This window comes from Electrophorus electricus, chromosome 6, assembly GCF_013358815.1.
Source record: "Electrophorus electricus isolate fEleEle1 chromosome 6, fEleEle1.pri, whole genome shotgun sequence".
NCBI lineage: Eukaryota > Metazoa > Chordata > Actinopteri > Gymnotiformes > Gymnotidae > Electrophorus > Electrophorus electricus.
Window position 1 is genome coordinate 18,496,455 of NC_049540.1, and position 26,138 is coordinate 18,522,592.

At 40.7% G+C, this 26,138-nt stretch overlaps 1 protein-coding gene across 4 annotated transcripts in view; it reads right to left on the minus strand.

Moving 5' to 3' along the window:
- elnb (elastin b) overlaps positions 1 to 25,294 on the minus strand; it is a 29,649-nt gene extending 4,355 nt beyond the window's left edge. The window contains exons 1-46 of one of the 4 annotated variants that reach the window (XM_027018294.2): positions 25,180 to 25,294; positions 22,887 to 23,087; positions 22,518 to 22,712; positions 22,354 to 22,380; positions 21,955 to 22,215; positions 21,489 to 21,515; positions 21,191 to 21,370; positions 20,575 to 20,604; positions 19,970 to 20,458; positions 19,647 to 19,673; positions 19,401 to 19,463; positions 18,749 to 19,111; positions 18,575 to 18,661; positions 18,429 to 18,476; positions 18,271 to 18,348; positions 18,108 to 18,185; positions 17,650 to 17,691; positions 17,212 to 17,562; positions 17,063 to 17,089; positions 11,689 to 11,853; positions 11,562 to 11,591; positions 11,183 to 11,350; positions 9,668 to 9,880; positions 9,186 to 9,215; positions 8,854 to 9,084; positions 8,444 to 8,578; positions 6,300 to 6,377; positions 6,032 to 6,115; positions 5,866 to 5,898; positions 5,574 to 5,681; positions 5,442 to 5,471; positions 5,224 to 5,325; positions 4,910 to 4,963; positions 4,676 to 4,699; positions 4,542 to 4,595; positions 4,310 to 4,393; positions 3,411 to 3,437; positions 3,238 to 3,264; positions 3,025 to 3,039; positions 2,813 to 2,842; positions 1,866 to 1,913; positions 1,342 to 1,689; positions 944 to 1,129; positions 658 to 702; positions 323 to 364; positions 4 to 165 (exon numbers count right to left, since the gene is read on the minus strand). In XM_027018294.2, coding sequence (XP_026874095.2) covers positions 4 to 165; positions 323 to 364; positions 658 to 702; positions 944 to 1,129; positions 1,342 to 1,689; positions 1,866 to 1,913; positions 2,813 to 2,842; positions 3,025 to 3,039; positions 3,238 to 3,264; positions 3,411 to 3,437; positions 4,310 to 4,393; positions 4,542 to 4,595; positions 4,676 to 4,699; positions 4,910 to 4,963; positions 5,224 to 5,325; positions 5,442 to 5,471; positions 5,574 to 5,681; positions 5,866 to 5,898; positions 6,032 to 6,115; positions 6,300 to 6,377; positions 8,444 to 8,578; positions 8,854 to 9,084; positions 9,186 to 9,215; positions 9,668 to 9,880; positions 11,183 to 11,350; positions 11,562 to 11,591; positions 11,689 to 11,853; positions 17,063 to 17,089; positions 17,212 to 17,562; positions 17,650 to 17,691; positions 18,108 to 18,185; positions 18,271 to 18,348; positions 18,429 to 18,476; positions 18,575 to 18,661; positions 18,749 to 19,111; positions 19,401 to 19,463; positions 19,647 to 19,673; positions 19,970 to 20,458; positions 20,575 to 20,604; positions 21,191 to 21,370; positions 21,489 to 21,515; positions 21,955 to 22,215; positions 22,354 to 22,380; positions 22,518 to 22,712; positions 22,887 to 23,087; positions 25,180 to 25,255 — 5,203 coding nt within the window. In that variant the 5' untranslated portion in view covers positions 25,256 to 25,294. Of the gene's footprint in view, positions 1 to 3; positions 166 to 322; positions 365 to 657; positions 703 to 943; positions 1,130 to 1,341; positions 1,690 to 1,865; positions 1,914 to 2,812; positions 2,843 to 3,024; positions 3,040 to 3,237; positions 3,265 to 3,410; positions 3,438 to 4,309; positions 4,394 to 4,541; positions 4,596 to 4,675; positions 4,700 to 4,909; positions 4,964 to 5,223; positions 5,326 to 5,441; positions 5,472 to 5,573; positions 5,682 to 5,865; positions 5,899 to 6,031; positions 6,119 to 6,299; positions 6,378 to 8,443; positions 8,579 to 8,853; positions 9,085 to 9,185; positions 9,216 to 9,667; positions 9,881 to 11,182; positions 11,351 to 11,561; positions 11,592 to 11,688; positions 11,854 to 17,062; positions 17,090 to 17,211; positions 17,563 to 17,649; positions 17,692 to 18,107; positions 18,186 to 18,270; positions 18,349 to 18,428; positions 18,477 to 18,574; positions 18,662 to 18,748; positions 19,112 to 19,400; positions 19,464 to 19,646; positions 19,674 to 19,969; positions 20,459 to 20,574; positions 20,605 to 21,190; positions 21,371 to 21,488; positions 21,516 to 21,954; positions 22,216 to 22,353; positions 22,381 to 22,517; positions 22,713 to 22,886; positions 23,088 to 25,179 lie in introns of all 4 variants that reach the window. The other 3 variants (XM_027018285.2, XM_027018312.2, XM_027018303.2) reach the window with 3 other exon arrangements.
- Between the last annotated feature and the right edge of the window lie 844 nt (positions 25,295 to 26,138).

The window sequence follows — 26,138 nt, forward strand, 5'->3', positions numbered from 1 at the left end:
CACCTACTGTACCAGGACCACCTGGTCCTGTTCTGTAGCCACCAGTGGTACCCCCATAGCCACCAGGTCCTGTTCCATAACTGCCAGGCCCAGGGCCATAGCCGCCTGGTCCGCCACTTGGGCTTCCAAGGTCACTAAGCCCCCCACCTCCTCCAAAAAGCATCCCTAATGCCCCATAAGTGGAGACCAATAAATGTAACATTTATTTTAAAGGTATATGAAACATTCTGATCTTCACATTCAAAAAAGCATGATATGCAGACTGGGCTATGAATATTCATTATTTGGTTATGGGAGGGAAAAGATATAAGGATATCTATACCTCGTTTGCTGCCTACTGCGGCTCCACTTGGAAACCTTAGACCTGGAAAAAATATGAAAGGATAAGACCTGGGGGGCATTATGGGATAGGTAGATTCTTATTTGACTTATATGGGTCTGAGTGAACCTGTTTCATGAAATCATAAAAATATAAGAATATTTAAGAATATTCTCTAGAGCACACAAAGAGGAAATACCTTTTACCTTGTACATAAAAAGGTAGAGAGGGATCTGAAAATCTTAAGATTTTCAGATTCCTCTCTACCTTTTTATGTAATTCAGATGACATTTGAAAGTGATAATTTACTCTGAATAGAATCACAGCATGAAACATACCATTCACTGGCAGGATGCCACCAGCACCTAAACTTCCACCATAACCTAGAGTCAGCAAAGACAAAGCCTTCAAAAGTGTCCAAACTAACATGTGAATAGTTGTAATTCATAACTGAATTTTAAGACATAATTGAATTTTAACTTTAGAGACAAAAGTAAATAATTTGGTAAATTTTGTTTTAGTTTTATTTTAAATTACTTTTATTGAATTTTACAAGAGTTTTGCATCATCTTGTGAGTTTAAGTCCATTTAGTATTTCAGACTATTACTACTTAGTTTGTGTACTTTTGCTAGGTTTCTGAGATCCAGTTCCCATTCCTCCACCTCCCGGTAGGAAATTGCTACTTCCAGGCAAAAAGCCTGCTCCCATTGCCACTCCAGGCCCTCCTAGTCCACCTGGGCCCCCAGTGCCGCCAGTGCCGCCAGTGCCACCAGCACCCAAGATCCCCCCTCCCCCTGTGATACCATAACCTGAAACATCATGTTGAGAAGGAAAGTGAAAAAGAAAAGAAAATCATTATCTGACACATCACAAATAGCATTTTTAAAAATATGCAGATAATGCAGAAGAGAGTTTTAAGATTAACAAATTAATGACCTAACATATAATAATAATAATAATAATAATAATAATAATAATAATAATAATAATAATAATAATAATAATAATAATAATAACTAACCTTTAGGAGGTTTAATTGTTCCTGGCCTCGTGCTGGTGCCAACTCCATCCAGTCCTCCTCCAACCCCACCCGGTCCACCTCCAACTCCACTAGGTACTCCTCCAACCCCACCCGGTCCACCTCCAACTCCACTAGGTACTCCTCCAACCCCACCTGGTCCACCTCCAACTCCACCGGGTACTCCTACAACCCCACCCGGTCCACCTCTAAACCCACCAGGTACTCCTCCAACTCCAGTTTCACTCAGCCCTCCACCAATTCCACCTGGGCCTGCACCCACAACATCTGGTCCTTCCCCAATAGTGCCTGGAGTATCTCCACGCCCAGCTACAACACTACCTCCAGCACCTATGGTGCACACAGCAACAACACAGTACATTTTGTGGTATAACTCCAGCTAAGTACACATAAACAAAAATAAAGATCTTGCAAAAAGTACAATTTGATTTGTATGACTACTAAAAATAGTAGCTATGTTTCCAAGAATGTTGAAATGGTAACAATAGCAAGGGGCATTGGAATACCTGGAAGTTTCAATGGTTTGGCTCCTTGCAGACTATCAGCAAGTCCACCTATGCAAAACCACATCTGTTTCAATTATACCATATGGGATAATACTGGTTATATCCACTATTTTAAGACACTTTTTTTTTTTAACAAATAGACTGTTAGCTCTGCAAGTATACAGTATACTGCTTATATTCTGAAAATGTACTATAAAATATGTAAAATATTAATTTAATTTTTTAATTTACAAAGCATTAAACTATAATCTTATAGTAACAGTGAGAACAATGCCACTAAAATATTCTCTAATTAGTTATGTTTATTCAAGTGATTAAAAGATCATTAGAATCACCCTTGTGCCAAACTTTGTATAAAATAAACTTTGTGCCATGGGGAATAAATCAAATTATATTATATTTTTGATGCAGGTTACTTACAATAAATGTGATTAATTTTTGTCTCATTGATAGATCAATTGTTTTATGCACCAGTGGAAGATGTACATACATAAAAACTGGTTCAAAGGTTTCAGTGCTTCTATCTCTATTAATGTTCTGACATAGAAGAGAGAACCATGTAAACTCAAGAAAGCTAAAGGATGGCTTGTCTTTGTACTGATATAGTAAATTCGATGAACTGTGGAGCAGTGCAGAAACACTGAATGCACAGGCATCCTGCATTGTTCTCTGTGAATTAGTAAAGGTATGTTACACCACAAACATTCATCTAACACTCTTTACAGCACCTGCTCATGTCTCAGCTGGTGGACTGTGGGATATTCCACCCCTACCTGTGCCAGCATCACCAGTCCCAATGCCAGTCCCAGTGCCAGTCCCAAAGCCAGTGGTAATGCTTACACTAGTGCTGCCACCTTAACCAAGACTGTATCCCTACACCAACCCCTGATGAAAAGACCAAGGATTGAATATCTACTCTTCCACCTATGGAGTGTTGCACTACATACCGGCACCTGGCTGGCCTTGACCAGAACCCCCTGTAAATAAAACAAGTTACATAGTGTGTTCAGCTGGGACGAATATCATATAGGAGAAAAAAGTGACATGAATGAATACATGCAAGAAGATAATTGAGTGCATTGGATTCCCGTCACCTCCAGAGGGAGCTACAACACCTCCAGAATATTTTTTTTGGTATGTTTTTTAAACACAAACTCACCTGCACTTGTTCCATCTAACAAAACACAAGGAAAACCCATAATCAGTATATATGATATATACAATAATCTATACTTAAAAAATGCAACTAAACTAATGTATGGTTGACTGATATCTTAAAGACCTTTAGTAGGTTTTGGGTTCTTTATGTCTAACTACTGGCAACCATATAATTACAACATTTAAAAAGTTATGCAACACAAACCATACTTACCAATGGGTTGAACAATTCCAGCACCAACTGCAGAGAGAGATGGTGCAATCATATTGAAATTTCAGTCATTGCTTTCTGTGAAGTGGTACCCTTAAGTGATAAAATATTTTAATCCATTTTTAAAACTATATCTTGCATTACACTTTTTCTTCAGATTAAAGAAAAAATCTTACTTTCTGGTATAGGCACTCCTGTTCCACCTGTTGATGAAAAGGAGGTGGGTAAGGGTGACATTCACTGTCGTTCACATTCACTACCCCAGTTGGTGTGAAGTAGTAAACTTTCAGTTACAAACTTTCAGTTCGTAAACTTTCAGTTACAAACTTTCAGTTCGTAAACTTTCAGTTACAAACTTTCAGTTACAAACTTTCAGTTCGTAAACTTTCAGTTACAAATCTGGAATGGAAGCCACATCATCTAAAACATGAGAAAAGAGAAAAACGTCAATATTTAATCGGAAAGCTTGACATTTTTAAGTGTCTTTAAAATGTCAAGCTTCCCAATTAAATATTGATGTTTTTCTCTTTAAAATGTCAATCAAACTGTACTTTGAACATACATAGGATATCTCTCTTAAGATAACAATTGCTTCCAAGGGTTTTAAAGCCCATTATGCTCATTCTTAGTATCATTACAGTTGTGACTATAGGGACTATACATGATTTTGGAAGTGGCATTATGGAAAATGAACATGGCTTAACGAAACACCTGGGATCTGAATTCCTTCAAGTACTATGTGTTGCCCTTTAATTTGCCTTATAAAACCCTTTTCTGTTGTAACTGTGGCATCAGTTATTGAAGTTACGTTGTGTTTGCTTCCTTTTCCGTTTGAGCAATTGTTATGGGTTTCCTTTGTTTCACTACAGCCTTAGTTTTAAACTTGAATCCCTCTTTTTTCACGTTATTCTCACGTGAAATATTATATTTCAGCAGATCTTCATATCAGCGTTGAAGCATAGCTCCTACTGTTGCAGGATTACTATCATTCAAAACTTTTTTTCATGTACGTAATTAGTGAACAACATCCATGACTGAGGAACGTGGCTAAGCACACAGTGTTGCAATGAAGTACCTGGTTTTCCACCAGCTAAGATGGGTATTCCTGTCCCAGCAACCCCATCAAATCCATCAGTTTCAACAGGCCCACCACTAACTCCTATTATAAAAAATATAGGACACACATGGAGCTTCCAAAGTCCAAATCCAAACAATTAGAAAATGTTAGTTACTTTGTATTCACATGTTATATATCTTAAAATTTATGAAAAGATTCATTTTGGACAATGACTTCATTCTACTTTCACCTGTGCCACCTCCAATGGAGCTTCCAGATCCCTCAATTGCTCCTCCTTGTTCTCCTGTGTGATTGAGAAGTCTTTTCAAGTAATTTTTACAGTAGTATTAATTGAAGAGGGTTGGAAACAAAGGAAAAACTTACCCAGCTTGGGTGCTTTAGTACCACCTGTATACAAAACATAATTCATTAAATTCATAAAACATTAGACAACTGGTACAAGACTATTCAGTTTAACATTACTCCAATCCAATGTCTAAATATTAGCCTTAATATTATTATATTATTTTAGCAAATCAAATGAATTCTACTGAGAACTAAAACATTATCCTACTGAGAAATACAACAGCAGAGTACATTTTCAAGTTTGTTGCTAACCTGGTCTTTCTTCAGTGCCATTAGCTCCAGGAGCTGTTCCACCGTGTCGCACAACTTAAAAAAGAGTTGATAGAGCAAAAGAGACCAAGAGAGTCAGAATCACAACACTGAAGCATTTTCTTCTTTAAGCTTTGCCATGCCTTGCCTCTACTGGGCTGTAGACATTAACTCATAATGGTTACGTGTTATTATTTGCATGGACCTCAAGACAGTGTGTAGTTTACACCAACTAATAAGGGGATACAATTAGAATTCTTGTCAAACAACAATTAAGACCCATCACCAAGCTCATTATCCTTTATTAACAAGATTACCTCCATCAGCTCCAGTTCTATTTCCCTGGCCTGTGAATGTGGTTGGTGTACTGCCTGGAATCACTGCTCCTCCTAGTGTTCCTCCACTGACATCTGGTACTACTACGGTCAATTTTAAAACATATTGTTGCTAGGCTTCTATCCTGTATGAGACTGATATAGACAAAGTGAATTAAAAAAATTGCAACTGGTAGAAAAAAAGAAAAAAAAACATATACCATATTTATCTGCCTTGCTTCCTGTGGCTCCTGTCAAGCAAATGAATACATGATAATTTTCAAAAATATATTAAAGAATTTTACATTTTACAAAATCCATAAATTAACAAAGATAGATTGGTTCATTTTCACCTGCACCAGTAGTAATTCCAGTCCTTCCTCCCGTGGTTCCAACTCCAACAGCACCAAGTACTGAACCAGCTCCACCTAAAACACTGCCAATCCCACCACCTGGCTGACCTGATTGAAGCAGATATTTGGTAGTCAATAGCTGATAGATAACATATATGTTAATGTTAATGGATGAGTTTATTATTAAGGATAATATATGAGTTAATGTTATTAAAGATCTCTATCCAATCAGTCCTCATCCCTCTAACAATCTCTTTAACCAATCTTAGAGGTTCTGACAAAAGGTTTTTACCATATTTTGAGGGCTTTGCCCTGCCTCCATAGCCTGCATTTACAATCAAACAGAAGAGGATATTATGTTCTCTCACTCACTAATTTCAAAATGGATGACAAAGTATTCCTTTAACATTATTACTCACAAAAAAATCCACCTTTGCCCAATTTTTGCCCACACCTACCTCCATATCCTCCAAAGCCTGTGCCTGGCACACTGCCAGGGACTACACCAAGGCCAAGCCTACCTCCAAAGCTTCCAGGCACAACTGCTGAGTGAGACAAAATCAGCCTATGATCATTCTTTAGAAGAACACGTTATTAAACAATAAGACATGATTTAGCCTATGATTTGTAATAACAATGACTCTAATATAAACTTAAAAAAAAAAAAAAATTATAGCAAAAAAATCTGATGATCCTCTGCAGCTGGTTAAAAGATTTTCTGCTCACCACCCTGTCCAGTACTTCCTAGTGCTCCTGTTCCAGTGCCAGGTACTCCCCCTAACTGTTCCCCTGCTCCAGGTACACCTGAAGAGCAAAGGAACACAGCAAGATTATAGGGCCTGACTGACAAATTTTCCAAATAATCTTTAAAACACATCAAGTCATGCAAACATTTGTGAAACTTTCATGCCATTCATCTTAGTGAAATCCTACTGACTTTTTCAAGCAAAAAAAACAATTAATCTCAAATTCGATTCTGAAGCACCAATACAAGTGCTAGATTAAAAGTGTAAATTTGAAAGTGAAAGTGTAATTTGAAATAGGCTACCACAAGGATATTTTTATTTACTATGAAAACTAGTTACAAATACATAAGGCATAGAAATGTCAAATTTTATGCAAAAGTTTTTAGTTAGATTTTTTAATTATTACCTCAACCTTCTGAACATCAGTTACTGTTCAACCAATTTTTTTTAATGTAGCTGTTTCTGTGTCTTTGTCTGTTGTCTTTATACTATTGTTTTTTGGGTTATTTTTTTAATCACTGTACTAGAGAAGTAGCCTGAGACCGTTTCATTACACTACAACCCTATCTTGGTATAAAATTGAATTGAATTGAATTTGATCCTGTTTAATTTAAGACTTAATTTGTGTTTTGAAGCCTTTAAATGTACAGTACTGTGCAAAATAATCCTTTCAAACATACAAATAATAATTGTTTATTTTTATCAATGAGTGAGTGAACAAAAGAAAAATCTAAATCTAAATCAATATTTGGTGTTACCCTTTGCCTTCAAACCAGCATCAATTCTTATAGGTACACTTGCACAAAGTCAGGGATTTTGTAGGATTATAGTCAGATGTATGATCAACCAATTATACCAAACATGTGCTAATGATCATCAATTTCACATGTAGGTTGGAACACAGTGATTAACTGAAACATAAACAGCTGTGCAGGAGTCTTAAAACTTGGTGAGGAACAGCCAAATTCTACTACCAAGGTGAGGTTGTGGAAGACAGTTTCATGTCACAGGTCATACGCCATGGCAAGACTGAGCACAGCAACAAGACAGAAAGTAGTTATACTGCATCAGCAAGGGCTCTCCCAGACAAAGATTTCAAAGCAGACTGGGGTTTCAAGATGTGCTGTTCAAGCTCTTTTGAAGAAGCACAAAGAAATGGGCAACGTTGAGGTTGGTAGACGCAGTGGTCGGCCAAGGAAACACAGATGAAAAACACAACAAGCTTATTTCCCTTCGAAATCAGATGTCCAGCAGTGCCATCAGCTCAGAACTGGCAGAAACCAGCGGGATACAGGTACACCCATCTACTGTCCGGAGAAGTCTGGCCAGAAGTGGTCTTCATGGAAGAGTTGCAGCCAAAAAGCCATACCTCCGACATGGAAACAAGGTCAAGTGACTCAACAATGCACGAAAATATAGGATCTGTGCTGAGAAATATAGGCAGATACTTGTCCATCATGCTATTCCATCAGGGAGGCATATCATTGGCCCCGAATTTATTCTGCAGCAGGACAACGACCCCAAACATACAGCCAAGGTCAATAAGAACTATCTTCAGCATAAAGAACAAGAAGTCCTTGAAGTGATGGTATGGCCACCACAGAGCCCTGATCTCAACATCATCGAGTCTGTCTGGGATTATATGAAGAGACAGAAGGATTTGAAGAAACCTACATCCACAGAATATCTGTGGTTAGTTCTCCAAGATGTTTGGAACAACCTACCAGCCGAGTTCCTTCAAAAACTGTGTGCAAGTGTACCTAGACAAATTGATGCTGTTTTGAAGGCAAAGGGTGGTCACACCAAATATTGATTTGATTTAGATTTCTCTTCTGTTCATTCACTGCATTTTGTTAATTGATGAAAATAAACTATTAACACTTCCATTTTTGAAAGGATTCTTAGTTTACAGAATTTTTTCACTCCTGCCTAAAACATTTGACCAGTACTGTATGTTGAAAGACCTATCATATTTTATAGCTTTTGAGCCTGGTCCATATGCAATCCGAAACAAAACAGTTTACATTGAAGATCAATATGTTGATGAAGTAAGCAAGACTGAGTACTTAAATCTAAACAAATCCAACAATGTAATTGATGCCTTGGAACTAAACTTGGAAGTACCTCCAACACCTGTAGGCCCTCCTCTGGTTCCTATTCCTCCAGGTATGATACCCGCACCATATCCAGCCCCAGGACCCAGCTCAGTGCCTTGACTATATCCACCAGCAGGTCCAGCCCCAGTTCCAAATCCTGCTCCTAAATCATAACACCAACATGATCTCACAATTGCAAATTCATAATTTGCACAACCCAACATAAGAAAAGTTACTGTTTAAAGTACTATTCGGTACAAATTTCTACTGAGATCACACTACTACTAATAAAAAAAATTGTTTTAAGGGTCTTTGGTCCACTGGGATATGCTATGTTCAGGACATGAGATACGACCAATAAATGTAACTAGAAAACATGTTGGGCTGACAACAGCAAATCTAATTAAAACTGCATATATGTAAGGTTTACCACTTTACCTCCATAGACAGGGCCAAAGCCACCTCCTGGTACCAGTCCAGGGACAACACCACCACCGGGTACTCCTCCTAGACCAAATCCACCCATTGGTGCTCCTCCCATGCCAACTCCACCTGCTAGTGACACTCCAGTACCAGTTCCACCAGTTGGTACTCCTAGGCCTAATCCACCACCAACAACCCCTCCAGGCAGTCCTGTTCCAGCAGCCCCACCTGCTCCACTGAGGAGACCTTTAAGGAGCAAAACATAATTTACAAGCCACTATCAAAAGGAACAGTTCACTTGGCTTTAATTTCTTTCTGAAATTCCACATAATTTCATGCCCCTTTACCGTATTTGCGAGCTTTGGTTGCAGCATATCCTGTAATATAAGATGACCACATCAGCACACCAATAGGTTTTAGCTATAATTTGCACTTTATCACCCCATCCCAGTGCTTCTGAGACATCCATGTAGCAGCACTTCTTAAGTTTTAAGATTTCTTAAATCTTAAATAGGACTACTGCAAAGTTTTCTTAAACCAGTGTTCAATTCTACAGTACCTACCTATTATATATATATATATATATATATAAAGATTATTTGGAGTTATTAGTTTACAATGTTTACAGAACTCATGGTGTCTGTTTAAGGAAGCATTGATTCTTTGCACTGTACTAAACTTAGACATAAAGGTACACTAACTAGTCAGTTTTTCAGAACATTTATCACTTTATTTTGCATACTGAGAAGTACAGCTAAACAGTTATGCATTTTCTTTGACTGGAACATACACTGAATATTCTTAAAACATTCAACACAGGCTCATTTACCTCCTGGCCCAAGACCACCACCAGGCACTCCTCCAGGGCCAAGACCACCACTAGGCACTCCTCCAGGGCCAAGACCACCACCAGGCACTCCTCCAGGGCCAAGACTCCCACCAGGCACTCCTCCAGGGCCAAAACCCCCACTAGATACACCCCCAGGCCCAAGGCCATTGCTTGGTAGACTTCCAACTCCACCCAGGCCCCCAGCAGCACCTCCTGTTAAAAAGCCAGAAGATATTTTGAAGAGTATAAAGGAACATTTTGTCATCATTTATGTAATATTTTATAGATATTTTAAATAAAATCTCAAAAGCCTTAGTAGTTTTTTGAGCCATAGCCACGGGTCCATATTCTGCAAAATTATTTGGAAAAAAATTTTGTTTGAGTGCCCCTTTCCTGTCACACTATAAAAATGAAGTGTGAATAAATTAAACCTACATAAAGTGAATAAATTAAAGTGCCTTAAAATTTAAAATAGTAACTATCATGGTTTCCCCTCCTGTGGCATTATGGTTCCCACAGTGATGCCTAGCTACATGATCCTTGTTTATGTTTTGGTTCTGTTCTTGTTCCACCCACTGGTTCTGTATTCCCTACCTTATGTCATGGTATGGCCCCTTCTCTCAAATGTCTCCCTGTCTGTGTCTGTCTGTCTGTGTGTGTGTGTGTTCATTCGTCCATATGGCCATGCCCTCCCTGTGTTTCAAACCTGCTCCTTGTTGTGTATCCCTGTTGTGTATCATGTATATAAGTCTCGTGTTTAAGTGTGAATGTTTTTGATGTTTGAACCCTGTTAGCTTGTGATCCACGTAGTCATCCTTGTTTTGTGTTTCAATAAACGTGTCATTGTGTTGTACACGACTCGTCCCCATATCCTGCTCTGCCTCCTTGCATTACAAATTGTTCCCAGCTGTTCCTAGTTTCCCTTCATTACTCTGTCTATTTACACCCGTGTTCCTTGGTTCTTGTTACTGGTTGTTATCCTGTTACTTTGTTTGATGTTAGAAGTGCTATTCTATATTAGACCATCATGTACTAAGTTTGTCTGTGTTTCTTGTATTCTTGCCCTGCTTATGTCTTTAGTGTTTTCCTGTTTTTGTTTTTGGCCTTCTTGTTCTGTAGTTTGTTAGCATGAATTCAAGTTCTGTTTCTCTAATCACTGAGCCTTAAAGTAACAGCAACAGAACATTAACTTATTTTAAGTTCAATTATGTTAACAACAAATCACTTTTTACAGTTCAGTAACCTGTTGTCATTTATTGCAGTTAACTGCTACATAGCATTCCACCCCTCTTCTGAATGTTGATTCTGGTATTCTGTTCAGAAGACCATAAAATACCATACTACATGCAAGTTGTACTTTATCTACTGTAAATAGTTGTTCCTGTTAATTAGAGATATGAATAGATAGTGGACATATATCTGGTGACTACTAAGACTGTAGTAAGGATATAAACACAAAATAATCCCAAAGCTAAGTCAATTATATAACTTTTATAACATGAGATGAACTGATACCGCCAGCAGGAAGTCCTCCAACACGTAGACCACCTATTCCTCCAGCTCCAGGCAAGCCAGATGCTCCAAGCCCACTGCCAGGAAGACCGCCAATGCCATGTCCCACCCCAGGTACTGCTCCTGGAATTCCACCAGCACCTAATGCTCCACGAGGACCTCCAAGTTGACCTATAGATGACAATAACAACAATACATGAACTTTGTAATGTTCTGTAATGATACTTGTGGATTGATTTTAAACTAAAAATACAAATGTCATGTTGGTTCAGTAGGTACTATGTCCTAAATGGTATATGACAACAAAGACCTCTCAAAAATGAACATGATTTTATCACTAATATGCGCAATAATTAAACTACAGTGTGAAAGTGACTTTTACCATATTTCCTTGCTTTTGCTCCAGCATATCCTGAAACATGGAAATAAATAATTGACCACTATACACTTTTAAATCTTCTACTATAGTACATAGTTTGACAATGTGAACAATTTATTTAAAAAGCTACCTCCAGGACCTGCTCCAATCCCACCACTTTCAGTTCCAAGTCCAGAGCCAGGAAGTCCTCCAGCTCCAATTCCACCAATCCCAGAGCTAGGAAATCCACCAGCTCCAAGACTAGGGAGCCCACCTGCTCCAAGACCAGGGAACCCACCTGTTCCAATTCCAGAGGCTGAAAGACAATTAGCATTTGCAAACTGAAATTAAGTAATAACTTTAAACACTTTTTACGAGTAATTATAAACTTAAATTGCTTACATTTAATTCTGATTCACAGTTAGGATAACAAATCCATAATGGGGCTCAAACCCAAGTCAGATAGGTGATGACACCAACAGCTTACTGGGTGAACTATCACATTTCATGATGGTGGGCCCATGTGCAAAACAGTTAGATCTAAGAACAGGTAAAACAAGAGACGCCACGTTGACCTCTTGGTCAGGAAACATCGGCGGAGCATACCCAAATTGGAGGAGTGCCACAGGATGTTGTGGGCAAACTCCGCCCATAATAGGTGCTCAGACCAAGAGGATGGACAGGAAGAGGCCAGACAGCAGAGGGTGCGCTCTAAGTCCTGGTTAACCCTCTCAGTCTGGCCATTGGATTGGGAATGGAAGCCAGAGGACAAGCTGGTTTCTGCCCCCAAAAACCAACAAAAGGCCCCCCAGAACCGGCTAGTGAATTGAGGCCCACGGTCTGACTCGATGTCGCAAGGCAGCCCATGAAGACGGACAACCTGTGTAAGTAATAGTTTAGCTGCCTCTTTCACAGATGGCAGCTTTGGCAGTGAGAAGCGGCTGGCCTTGGAGAACCTGTACACGACCACCAAAATCACAGTTGCCCCTTGATGGGGGCAGCCCTGTGATAAAATCGAGTGACAGGTGAGACCAAGGGCACAAAGGGACAGCCAGTGGGTGCAACAGACCAGTGGGCCTTGTCCTAGGTTCCTTGCACTGAGTGCAGGTGCGACAGGAGTTCACAAATACTCGAACATCGGGTTCCATGCAGGGCCACGAAAATCACAGACAGAGAAACTCGAGCATCCGTGTTACTCCTGGGTGCACTGAAAAGGGGATGCATGTCCCCACTTGATGACCCGAGCTCTAACCACCTTGGGTACATACAACCGCCCCAGAAGGGCCTCCACCCGGTTCACTCTGGTTCAGCAAGGAGGGCCTGACGTACTGCATTCTCAACCCCCCGATGCGGGCCCTGGGGATAACGGTCAAGGGCGGAGCAGAAGGCAGCGAGGATTCCCACTGGTGGGAGAGGGCATCTGGTTTAGCATTCTTAGTGCTCAGCCGGTATGATAAAGTGATGTCAAACCGGGCAAAGAACAGTCCCCATCTGGCTTGGTGTGGATTAAGTTGCTTGGCTTGCTGTATGTAGGCCAAGTTCTTGTGGTCCATCCAGACCAGGAAGGGGTGTTTTGCCCCCTCCAGCCAGTGCCTCCACTCCTCAAGCATAAGCTCCACTGCCAGTAATTCGCCGTTGCCCATGTCGTAGTTCCTTTCTGCAGGGGACAGATGCTGAGAGAAGTAGGCACAGGGATGTAGTTTTTTTTGTCATGTCCTAACCGTTGGGACAGAACAGCACCAACACCCACCTCAGATGCGTCTACCTCAACAAGAAATGGAAGCTCTGCATCAGGGAGCTGAAGAATAGGAGCAGTGGTTAGATAGCGCTTTAGTTCCTCGAATGCCTGCTGGAGTTTGAAGGACCAGCAGAACCGACCAGATGCCTTCCTAGTCAATGCAATCAGTGGGGCTGCAACCGTGTTAAAGTTCCTAACGAACCTGCAGTAAAAATTCGTGAAGCCCAGGAAGCGTTGGACCAGACGCACCAAGATGGGTCTAGGCCAGTTCTCTACAGCCCGTAACTTGGCGGGGTCCATGCATAGCTTGTTGTGGGAGATGACAAATCACAAAAAGGAGATGGTTCATGCATGGAATATGGGCTTCTCCAGCATGTAGAAGAGATGGTTCTCGAGTAGAAACTGGAGGACCAGCCTAACATGGGTAAAGTTTGTCTACCATTTGGCTGTATATTAAAATGTTGTCCAAGTAGACGAACATGTATCTGTCAAGGGCTTACCTTAGGACCTTGTTGATGTACCGTTGGAAGATGGCAGGTGCGTTCATCAACTCAAATGGCATGACTATATATTTGTAGTGCCCAGAGGGGGTGATGAAGGTCGTCTTCCACTCATCTCCCTTTCGGATTCTAACTAAGTTGTAGGTGCTGCTCAGGTCCAGTTTAGTAAAAATGGAGGCCTGCTGCAGCGTCTCAAATGCTGAGGTCATGAAGGCCAATAGATAGCGGTCCTTGATGGTTATTTTGTTAAGGCCCTGGTAGTCTATACAGGGTCGTAGCTCGCCGTCTTTCTTCCCGACAAAGAAAAACCCCACACCAGCCAGGGAAGTAGATGGCCTGATGAACCCTAGGGCCAAGGACTCCTGTATTTATTGATCCATTGCCTGATGTTCGGGCCCCGAAAGGGAGAATAAGCAGCCTCTAGGGGGACTGGTGCCCAGGAAGAGGTTTATGGCCGTGTCATATGGCCGGTGGGGAGGCAAAAGTTGGGCCTTCTGTTTGATGAAGGCTTCCTTCAGGTCCCAGTATTCCTGGGGGACTCAAGACAGGTCTGGACTGTTGGGATTATGACCAGCTCCAGACTGAGGCTTGGGTGGCTGCAGGCAGGAGGTTTGACATGTCGAGCCCCAAGACAGCATCGAACGGCTCAGCCAGTCTACATGAGGATTATGTCGCTGAAGCCAGGGGTGCCCCAAGATCACTTGCAAGTTGGGAGTATGGATAATAAACAGCACAATCTGTTCGGTGTGTGGGCTGACTCGCAATGTGACTGGACGGGTTTGATGGCTAACAACCCCTGACTCAAGGGACCGGCCATCAATGGCAGTAATGGGTAGGGTCGTCCATTGGGACCAGCGACAGGGCTAACTTGTTGGCTAACCCAGCGTCGAGAAAGTTGCCCGCCACTCCCGAGTCCACAAATGCCTGGAGACACATTTCAGACATTCCCAAAGCAATTGTGGTACTTAGGAACAACTCTCGGGGAGGACTGGTTGAGTCCGTCAGAGGTCCTCCCTCCCCTGACGGACGTTGTCTTTTCCCTGGAACTCAGGACAAGCTGGGCGGAGATGATCCAAGAGGTCCTCCCTCCCCTGACAGACGTTGTCTTTTCCCCGGAGCTCAGGACAAGCTGGGCGGAGATGATCCAAGAGGTCCTCCCTCCCCTGACAGACGTTGTCTTTTCCCCGGAGCTCAGGACAAGCTGGGCGGAGATGATCCAAGAGGTCCTCCCTCCCCTGACAGACGTTGTCTTTTCCCCGGAGCTCAGGACACGCTGGGCGGAGATGATCCAAGAGGTCCTCCCTCCCCTGACAGACGTTGTCTTTTCCCCGGAGCTCAGGACAAGCTGGGCAGAGTTGATCCAAGAGGTCCTCCCTCCCCTGATGGACGTTGTCTTTTCCCCGGAGCTCAGGACAAGCTGGGCGGAGATGATCCAAGAGGTCCTCCCTCCCCTGACAGACGTTGTCTTTTCCCCGGAGCTCAGGACACGCTGGGCGGAGATGACCCAAGCTTCCACAGTACAGACACCTCCCTTCCTGCACCCGAGCGTCACGTCGGGAAAGGCGGGTGTGATCGAGTTCCATTGGCTGGGGTCTGGATTCCCCCTGCTTGTCAGGCACACGAACAGGGCTAAGGGTGCATGGAGCTCTGCAAGAGCCTCCAATGATCTCTGGTCTCCGTGCTCTGCGCCTCTCCCATACGCGATTGTCAAGTCACAACACCAGATCGATCAGGTCATCGAGAGAGGCAGGAGTATCTCGGTGGACCAGTGCATCTTTAAGGTCCTCACTGAGGCCCTGGTGGAAAGCAGCCATCAGTGCTGTGGGGTTCCATCCACTCTCGGCCGCCATAGTGTGAAATTCATTGGCATAATCAGCCACCGGTCTTTTCCTTTGACGTATATTAAGGAGACGGGAGGCTGTCTTCCCTCCAGTGACTGGCTGGTCAAAAGTCCGCTTGAGGGCAACAGTGAACTCTGCCCCAGTAGAACATACAACAGTTTGGTGCTCCCAGACCAGGGTGGCCCATGCCAGAGCCTGACCATTCAGAAGGGAGATGACCTTTGCTTGCTCTGTGGGGAACTGAGAGGTCTGCTGCTCGAAAGTAAGTGAGCATTGAAGGGGGAACCCCCTACAACTTCCTGCCTCATTGAAATCACCTTCATTATTATTATTATTATTATTGAAGGAAGCCTATTATTATTATCATTATTATTATCATTATTATCATTATTATTATTATTATTATTATTAATAATAATAATAATAATAATAATAATAATAATAATAATAATAACAGCAGAACTACTGTGGAACAACAGTAGAAGGTGGAACATAGTACTAAGTAAAGGGAAAAGTTTGCAGTTTAGTTATGAAAAAGGGCACAAAGTTTCAGAGTTTAGGAATCATGGCACTGAATGACCTGCCATCCACTTATCATCAGCTGTCTGATGCTTGAGAACCTGACTGTACCTTGAGGGTTGATGTCTGTGAGGATGAAGACACTAATTTACATGGGTTTTTAGCTATGAGACCAATGAAACAGAAGCTATAGTAATAAGTAAAGATTTGGGTAAAGTAATTTTAAGTAAAACTATTTTTAGCCTCTGGCATCTTAGGTAGAGGGCAAACAAAATGAAAAAAAAATTACATTTTAGTGAGTGAACTGATGTGGAACTGGTGTGCTTGAAGCATATGTGTAGGTTCAAATGTAAAAAGTAGAAAAAAACTCAATTCGGTATACTCTGATAAAGATAGCATTCATTCAGTCCTTTAAGATATTTGCTATCTGGGTGAGAGGTTTGTGAGATATAATGTGAGCCAAGCAATGGCTTTGTCAGCAATGCCAACTGTGGAGAGACAGGATGGAAAATTGTTTCACTGTATGAAAAGCAGTACTAATGTCAAGAAAATAATGTTAAGCACACCACTATCATCTGAAAGAAGGTCACTAATGACACTTTAAAAAACAATTGGGAAAGAGATTGGAAGGGTTAATTGATCTTATGTTCAGACAGAAAAACTTGTGCCCGTGTGCAAACCACACTTTTCACCAAATTTGCTGGGAAAGGATGACTTCAGATTGGCCTAAATTTACTATAAGATAATTGTTGGAGATTGCTGTAACAGCAGAAATTTTAAGAGCTGTATATGTATTTATCACATGAAAGATAGAATAAGAGATTTTTGATACACAGGCTTGGAAGAGGTGAGGTATGGGTAGAATCATTCAAGAGGAAGAGTGCAGAAAGAAGATGAAACTATACTGAAACATTTTATTTTCCTTACCATACTTCAGTGCTTTGGCTCCTGCTCCTAGTGGGAGTAAAAGTGGGACATCTGACATCAGGGACTTAGTTTATCCTGGTTTTTTTTCAAATGGTAAAGACTTTTATCAGTCTGCTACTAACATGTAGCAAACTACACCCTTAATTTACCTCCAGGATAGACACCACCAGCACCAGGATACAAGCCACTCCCTCCGGGTACACCTCCAACACTAGGTATGCTTCCAATTCCAGGTATTCCACCTACTCCAGGTACAGCACCAACACCTGGAATGCTACCTGCTCCAGGTACAGCACCCACACTAGGAATACCACCTGCTCCAGGTACAGCTCCAACACCAGGAATGCCACCTGCTCCTGGTACAGGACCAACACCAGGAACACCACGTGCTCCTGGTACAGCACCAACACCAGGAACACCCACTGTTCCGGGTACACTAGCAACTCCAGGTATACTGCCTACACCAAGTGCACCTCCAACACCAGGTATTCCACCAGCTCCTGTTGGGAAAATGAACAACTCTAGAAACACCACTGAGGCATAATAAGAGATGTATTCTTTCCTCACTCTTTCGGTTCTTCACTTACCATATTTAGCTATTTTAGCTTGAGACTTAGCTGAGCCAGATCCTGGAGTTGTAAAAAGAAATAATAATAAAAAAAGAAAACCAGACAAAATTTATTTATATAAAGTTCCAGATATATAAAGTTCAATACATTGAGTCTATTTTACTGTGTGTGACACAAACAGTTCTAAAAGGGCATCTTTCTTTTTCCAAGGAGGCATCAGCAGCATATGACAAATAAGGTTTCAAAATGTTAAGATACTGATGTTAAACCAGCCAACATTCCCACAGATAATTTCTGTGACAAAAAAAGAAAAGCAACCAAATTGATATGCCTTTTTCACACTTTGGATTGTAACAGCAGCTGTGGCTCAACTCCAGATTTTTACTTCAGAGAAGATACATGGATATTTTAATAGGCAGGTATTATCAAGACTGCAGCGTAATGCTAAATATTTGCTACTTTTGTTATTTTACTACCTCCAGACTTTGGTAAAATGAGTGGGTATCCACGAAATACCCCTGGTAACTGCTGTCGAACAAAGCCTCCCTGACCACCTGTTTAAAAATATTCAAAAGAAAAGACATCACATTTTATTCTGTTTTTGGAGAGCATTTCATATACATTGGTGGTAGTACTCACCACTGGCCCCAAGTGCACCTTGACCACCTGTCTGAGATCCCGTAGCTACACCTGGTAGTACTCCTAGGCCACCAAAACCTGCATAAGAAAAATCTAAGTATCTGTAAACTATTGTTAAATCTGTGAAATGTCATTAAGAATTTTAACAATGTACCCACCTTGTCCAGGGACAATACCACCCTGGTGCAGCCCAGGGATACCAATACCTAATTAAGTAAGATAATGAAACATTAATGAAACAACAAGCATATCTGTGCACTTATAAACTGTGATGCTAAATGAAGCATCTACATAACTATGTTACCTGGCACTGGTGCCTTTCCGATCTTGCCGATTTTACGCCCAGTGCTTGTTCCAGTACCAGGCAATCCAGACTGTGGTAGAACAGGTGCTAAAGGGCCAATAAGAAATTCAGTAAACACATTTCTTCATTTATTTCACAAGAAAATAGCACAAAAACCTTTTTTTTGAAAGCTACCTCCTGCAGGAACAAATGCAGCTCCACCTGGACCGACTCCAACTCCACCCGGACCGACTCCAGCTCCACCCGGTCCGACTCCAACTCCAACCGGACCGACTCCAGCTCCACCTTGGCCGACTCCAGCACCACCTAAACCAACTCCAACTCCACCTGGGCCGACTCCAGCTCCAGCTGGGCCGACTCCAGCTCCAGCAGGCATGATTCCAGAACCACCTGCACCAACTCCAGTGACACCATAACCAACTCCAGCAGCTCCAGGACTGACACTTTTGCCACCAGGAACAACTCCTACTCCACCAGAGCCAACCCCTGAACCACCAGGAACAAATCCAGCTCCACCAAGAGTTGTTCCTCCAGGTCCTAAAGTGGATTCATTTTATTGTGTTTTATTTGCTGTTTACAATACACATGAGCTATACACTGCAACTGAAACATTTGCCTTCTTGACAGACCACTAACATTCCCCACTACCCAAACCCCACTGCATTCAACTGTCAAACAGAACACCATGCAACTTCACTTTACAGTAAACTTATTATTAAGCATAAAAGCACTTATGTTTAAGCAGTCAAGCACAAAAACCAAACAACTAACCAATCAATCAAACAAAAATAAAACAACGACCCTTGTCTAAATTTGATATCACTACCTGCTTTTGGTGGTTTCTGTCCAACTCCAGAGTAAACACCTCCAGGGCTGCCCCCATAAACACCTGAAATTAACAAGTATAATTCACTTAAAAATAGATATGCAATAATGAAATCATGATTATTTCCACATAACCCAACTTACCATTGGATTAACAAAACCTATATTACCTATACCACTCAAAGTGCAACATATGTGATGAACAAAATGATCATGTTTTTTTTTTTTTCTGGGAATATAATCTCACCATATTTTCTGGGTTTAGCACCAGCTCCTGTGGAAGGATAAACATGGAAAAAAATATAAATAAGTCTTTGGACTTTTTTGTGTTATCCTGGACTGTTTCTGCTTTATAATAGACACCTCATGATATGTGAATATGGATATTGCTTGTGTAAAATATGAAATGGTCTAATAAAATTAAATCAAAAATCAAATAAAATCAAACATGTATTTTACAATTCACATTTGCTTGCCACATTGCTTTATTTAGGCAAAATTTGCCAGGATGGATGCTCAGTTAGACAATCTCTATTCATTATTTTTGTCTAAAATGTAAAAATCCCTTACCTCCTCCCACTCCTCTGGGGCCAAAGCCTAGACCAAGACCTCCTGGACCAGCCCCTCCCAGGCCAATTCCTCCTGGACCAAGTCCTCCTAAGCCTATTCCTCCTGGACTAAGCCCTCCTGGACCAACCCCTCTTAGGCCAATTCCTCCTGGACCAAGTCCTCCTAAGCCTATTCCTCCTGGACCAACTCCTCCTGGACCAACCCCTCCTAGGCCAATTCCTCCTGGACCAAGCCCTCCTAAGCCTATTCCTCCTGGACCAACTCCTCCTGGACCAACCCCTCCTAGGCCAATTCCTCCTGGACCAAGTCCTCCTAAGCCTATTCCTCCTGGACCAACTCCTCCTGGACTAACCCCTCCTAGGCCAATTCCTCCTGGACCAGCCCCTCCTAAACCAGGACCTCCTAGGCCAACTCCTGGTCTAAATCCTTGGACAGCTCCACCTGGAACAATTCCACCTGGGCTAAGACCACCTAAGCCACTATAACCACCTACAGAAGCAAATCAAGCACATGCAGACAAAAGTTATTAATTTTCATTTAAGTTTTTATTCTCTCTTTCAGTAATGTATTATGCTCTGAAATGAAAACATAATACATCTACCAACCTGGAGGTTTTGGAGGTTTTCCACCAACACCTAAAAAAGTTCAGCAAGTATGTAGTAATGAAATTGCTATTAAGGTATGCAATATTGATAGTAAAACTATAACTGTAAGGGTGAACATTGAAAAACCTTAAAGCCATGCTAGACTGTTTCAATTTAAATTATCATGACTTCAGCTGTGACCAATTTGGTCAGCTGTTTATTAAAATATGTCCACTATCTTTCAGACCAAACATTAAAGTTGTTTCCCATCATCAATTGAGCAATCTCATTCATACCTGTACTCCTTAGAATGTATTGCTACTTTGTAACTTGTAATTGGAATTCAATAAATATTGATCATTTAAGCTTTTGAAAATTCAAATAAATATATTTTAGGACAGGAAATATGCATTATAGCCATGATTGTTCAGATATTTACACATGTCATAAAGCCAATCTTTTATTTTGACTTACAATTCACAAACATTGTACATTCACTCCAGTTATATGTATAGGCATGCATATGCATTTCAGACTGAAATAAAGTATTAAAAGTACTAAATTGCAATAACAATGAGATTTATTTTACAGAAAATGTAATTTTGTCTTTGATGTCTAGAAAATCAGCATTTCTAACCTCTTCCAAATCCACTAGCCCCAAGACCAGGACTCATTCCTCCTGGAACAAGACCACTGGGACTCACTCCTCCTGGAACAAGTCCACCAGAACCCAATCCTCCTGCCCCAAGAGTGCCAGGCCCTCCAACACTAGGGACTAATCCACTAGCACCTAAGCCCATACCCCTGCCTCTATATCCTGGTAAGAAAAAAACAACAACAATAGATGTCTAAAGTATAATCATGGAATTCATGTTAACAATATTGCAATTTCCTATGAAGCCATCCATTTAATTGTTTTGTATTAGATATCTCACCTGTTTTAGGAGGCTTAACAGCAGCTCCTGGATAAAAAAAAATCAAAGATTTAGAAGATGAAATCTTGATGAGCAACAATAAACATATAGAAAGAAAATAATGGATGTGACATTACTGCCACTATGTAATCTCATTCTAAAAGCTATTGATAATGTTTATGATCGTACACACCTATAACAAATAATCCTATGTCCAAGAAAGATGTGTTGCTGCTATAGATGAAGACAGGTTTTACTCTCCATTTACGATTGGGAATAATGTCTGATTTACTTCTTTTCTGATTTAGTATTAAAAGAAATTAATTCAGCCCTTAATCTTCTTCCAGTTTCATACAAGACATCAAGAATATCCTTTCTCTGCTTAAAATGTCATTTACCCTCAATATTGAAGGTAGTGGATCAAGCAGAGCATGCAGATTTCATTGGCTGTTTAATTGTAATCATAAGTCTTATAAAGCAGTCTTACCTGCTCCGAGACCTCCAGTACTGGGATCAATAGCTATGCCTCCAGGTCCAAGTCTAATGGGACCAATGCCTCCAGGTCCAATTCCTCCAGGACCAATGCCTCCAGCACCTGTTCCTCCAATACCAATGCCTCCTGGACTAACACCTCCTGGACCAATGCCCTGAGGAGTAATACTTCCTGGTCCAAGTGCAGTACCCCCTGGACCAACTCCTGCAGATCCAGGGCTTGTACCCACACCACTAGGTCCAAACCCACCATATCCTGCAATATAATGTTAAGTGTTAATTGAGTGACAATGTAGTACAGGTAGTTGCTGATTAAGCCAACATCATCTCTGAACCTTAATATTATCATGATAAGTTGATAAACAAGAGAAAAAAATTTGTATTTGTTACAAACCTGATTTGGGGGGTTTTACATAAGAGCCTGTAGAAATGGATAAAATGAGTTCCAGAAAAAATGTAATGTTGACAAGCTTCTATCAAACACACATCAAAAATTTAAAAGATGTTTACTAAAATAAGTTTTTAAAAATATATGATAGTATATGAATTTCCACCAACCTTCTCTGAACCCTCCAGTACCAACACCTAGACCACCAGTCCCAAGACCTCCAGTTAATGGTCTACCTGCTCCAAGGCCTACACCATAACCACCAGGACCAAATCCTCCTGTACCAAAACCAGGGTCATATGCTCCAGTTGCAACTCCTGGCCCACTGCCTGCAGTACCAAGTCCAGTCCACACTCCACCAGGACCTAGAACACAGAATAATTTTAACCTTGAGGCACAATGAACATGGATAACAATTAAAATTCATTGTTCCAAACATCCTTAAATCAGTTAATTTAAGAAAATAAGAAATAGAATTATGCTGAGGATTCAAGACAATAAATGCAACATCATCTATTTCTTTTATATGAGATATCAACCTGCACCAGGTCCAGTGCCAACTCCTGGCCTCGTTCCTAGTCCAGGACCAATCCCTCCTAAACCAAGTCCTGTTCCAGGAACAATTCCAGCACCAAGACCAACTCCAGCTGGACCAACTCCAGCACCTTGTCCAGCTGCAGGTGCAATACCGGCACCTAGTCCAGCTCCAGCTCCTCCTCCTGCAGCTGGTATGAAGACTCCTTTAATATGAAGACAACAGCCATTCATAGGGACAGAATTGCTTGGTAAAATTTTGGGATCAAGTACTTGACTTGTAATTGAAAGGTTTCTGGTTCAAGCCCCACCACTGCCACTGTTGGGCCCCTGAGCATGGCCCTTAACCCTCAATTGCTCAAGCTGTACTCAGTCATAACTGTAAGTCGCTTTGGATAAAAGTGTCAGATAAATGTAAATGAGTCTAACACAATGTATAAATGTACATAAATGGCCAGCTTTGTATAATACACCAGAACTTCCACATGTAAATCTTATAGGTAATACCAACATACAGATTTAAATAGCTTATTAATACAAAAGGTCATTTTTAATACAGATCATCCAGTAAAAGAGTAACCTACATTATAGGTTACCTTGCTTATTTACCACAATCTCAACAGCCTTGGGAAAGGCAAGTCTTCCCAGTTACAGTATATGAGCCCATGAGACTTATCACATAGGTTGTCACTAGACACTGAGTAAAGAAGTGTCCACCAAATCCTGTTCCTCTTTCTACAAAGTTCAATTCCTGGCTATATCTAACAGCTACTGCACTCATGCAGGGTTTTCAGAAGGCTAAACTCTACACGGAATGCTGGACTATGGTGATACTTTCATCTTAGAGTTCTTCCTTAATATATGTAGATTAGCTGGATATCTCATCATATGTATAAACAATGTTTTGTTTTGGTTTTCTCTTTGTAAACTTTAATGTGTGATATATCACAAATGAGAAATATTAATTGGCTAATTACTGTGAATGCTCCACAACTCCATGCATAAATAAATGAGCTACAAATCATCAATAAAACATACATAATTTTAAAAAAACCTATTTAGATGAATGCAGCACACAGAAAATATTACATTTCTTAAAATTCAGGCTCACAGAATGCAAACAACACAGATGCAATATCAGTTTTGTGCACTTAGAATGTTAGGAACATTTATAATAGTTGATAGAAGTGCATTAATTAGACAACAACATTAAAAAACTGGTAAATAAATAGATGTCATCACAAATGGATTTGATATTAATGATTTTATTGCACATCACTCCACTGCTTCCATGTTCCATATGCTCCCTGCACTAGTTTCATGTAGTTTCCTGCATCAGATTTAAAAGCCCTGATGCTTTCCTACTAAGCCAAAAATGGACCTTCCCCTTCCTACATGAAATAAATAGTCTCACCCGCACTGAATCTCACATTCTTTGTGTCTCAAGTACAGCTCATCTTGAATGTCTTGAACCAGCATCCCCATTGTCTTTTTTGTACTTGTACCCATGTGGTGGAATGAACTTCTCTATACAGCAGAGTCCCGTGGGTCTTTGCAGACTGAACACTCACCTCTTCAAAAGACATTTAAATAATCCACTGGCACTTCAGTGGCACTTGGTTAATCATTAATCATACTAAATCACATATATGAACTGAAAAATATCTCCTGTGTATTTTACTAGCTTGGTCTAAGTTCATCTTTAGACTCGTGTTTAATGCACTAGCATAAGGATTACTTTTATGGAGACAACAAAGCACTTTTGTAAATTACCCTGGATAAAAGCATCTGCTAAATGCTGTAACTGTAAATGTAAATGTAAATGTAATAGCACAACCTTGGTCCAAACCCTGTGCTATAAATACCCAACAGAAAAACTAATTAACGGTTAGTCCTAATTTTACGATATTACAGAGACTGACCAAATGGAAGAAAAATACATTCACCACTAAATATTATATATATATATATAGTATTTATATAGTTGTGGAGGGAAACATCTTACTTTTTAATTTCTTTAATTATCTAGGCTTATTAAAAAACCATATTCCTCTGCAGAAAAGTCCACTAATTAAATTATATTGCAATAACATTTTGCCACCAAAAGTATTATCTTACCTCAAGCACTTATGTCTGACATCTGAGATTAAATTAAGGAGTAAAAAAAACATGCACAGCCTGATATTACTGTAGATGCAATTTTTATAATGTAAACTACCAAAAGCCTTTTATTGGAGTAGTCATTGCCAGTACACTGTGAGTGATGACACTGCCACTGTGGAGCAGGACATGTCTTACCTCCTTGAAGTGAGGGTCTACACAGAACCAAAAGGACAAATCCAAATAAGAGCAGCACAGCCATCCCCCTTGCCATCCTGCTCTATAATAGCCCATTCCACTACAAACCTGGGGGTTTTATCCCCAAACAGCTCATCACTGTACACACCCATGTCTTGAAAAAGGAGGGAAATCGGGGGAGGGAGATGTGGGACATAGGGGGTGGTTTGGACAAACATAAGGACATGGACCACTAAGTAATTACAAGACCTAAGTCTGTGTTTTTACACTTTTTTCCTTACCCCGCCTTCTAGGTGCCCAAAACAGCTTGTCCTGGGGAGAGAGAGAGAGAGAGAGAGAGAGAGAGAGAGAGAGAGAGAGAGAGAGAGAGAGAGAGAGAGATGAAGACAGAGGAAAAGAAAGAGGGGGAAAGAGAGAGAGGGTGTGAGAGAAAGAGAAAGAAAAATGAAGAAGGCAGCATTTTACCCCACCAAAAGAAAGTGCCCTGTCTGCCAGATATTCTCACTTGTTTCCAAGAGCATTCCATTTCTCTTCTCTCTGTTGCTTTAGAAAAAAAACCAAAACAGTTTAGATAAGGCTAGTTTACATTTGCTTTTTTTTACTTGTAATACAGCCACATACAAGGTATACTGATAGCTACACAATATTGGTAACTCATCTTTTATCAACCCAAGTGACTTTGGCAGGATTCCAGTAATCTCACTTGTTTCCAAAGTGTCTGAGAAACACATGAAGTCATATCAGTAATAGATAAATAGTGAGTGTAACTTTCAGTCTAATAGATTACTGATGTTGAGCACACAGATTTGAGGTAAACCTGGATAAAACAACACAAACACTTTTTGCTTACAAGATTGTTATATGAGGTATTTTGTGTCAGGTGTCCTTAATAAATTTGTACTTTTAGTCAGGGGCCTAATACATACAAAAGAAGTCTTGGAAATTTCATAAATGAAGGC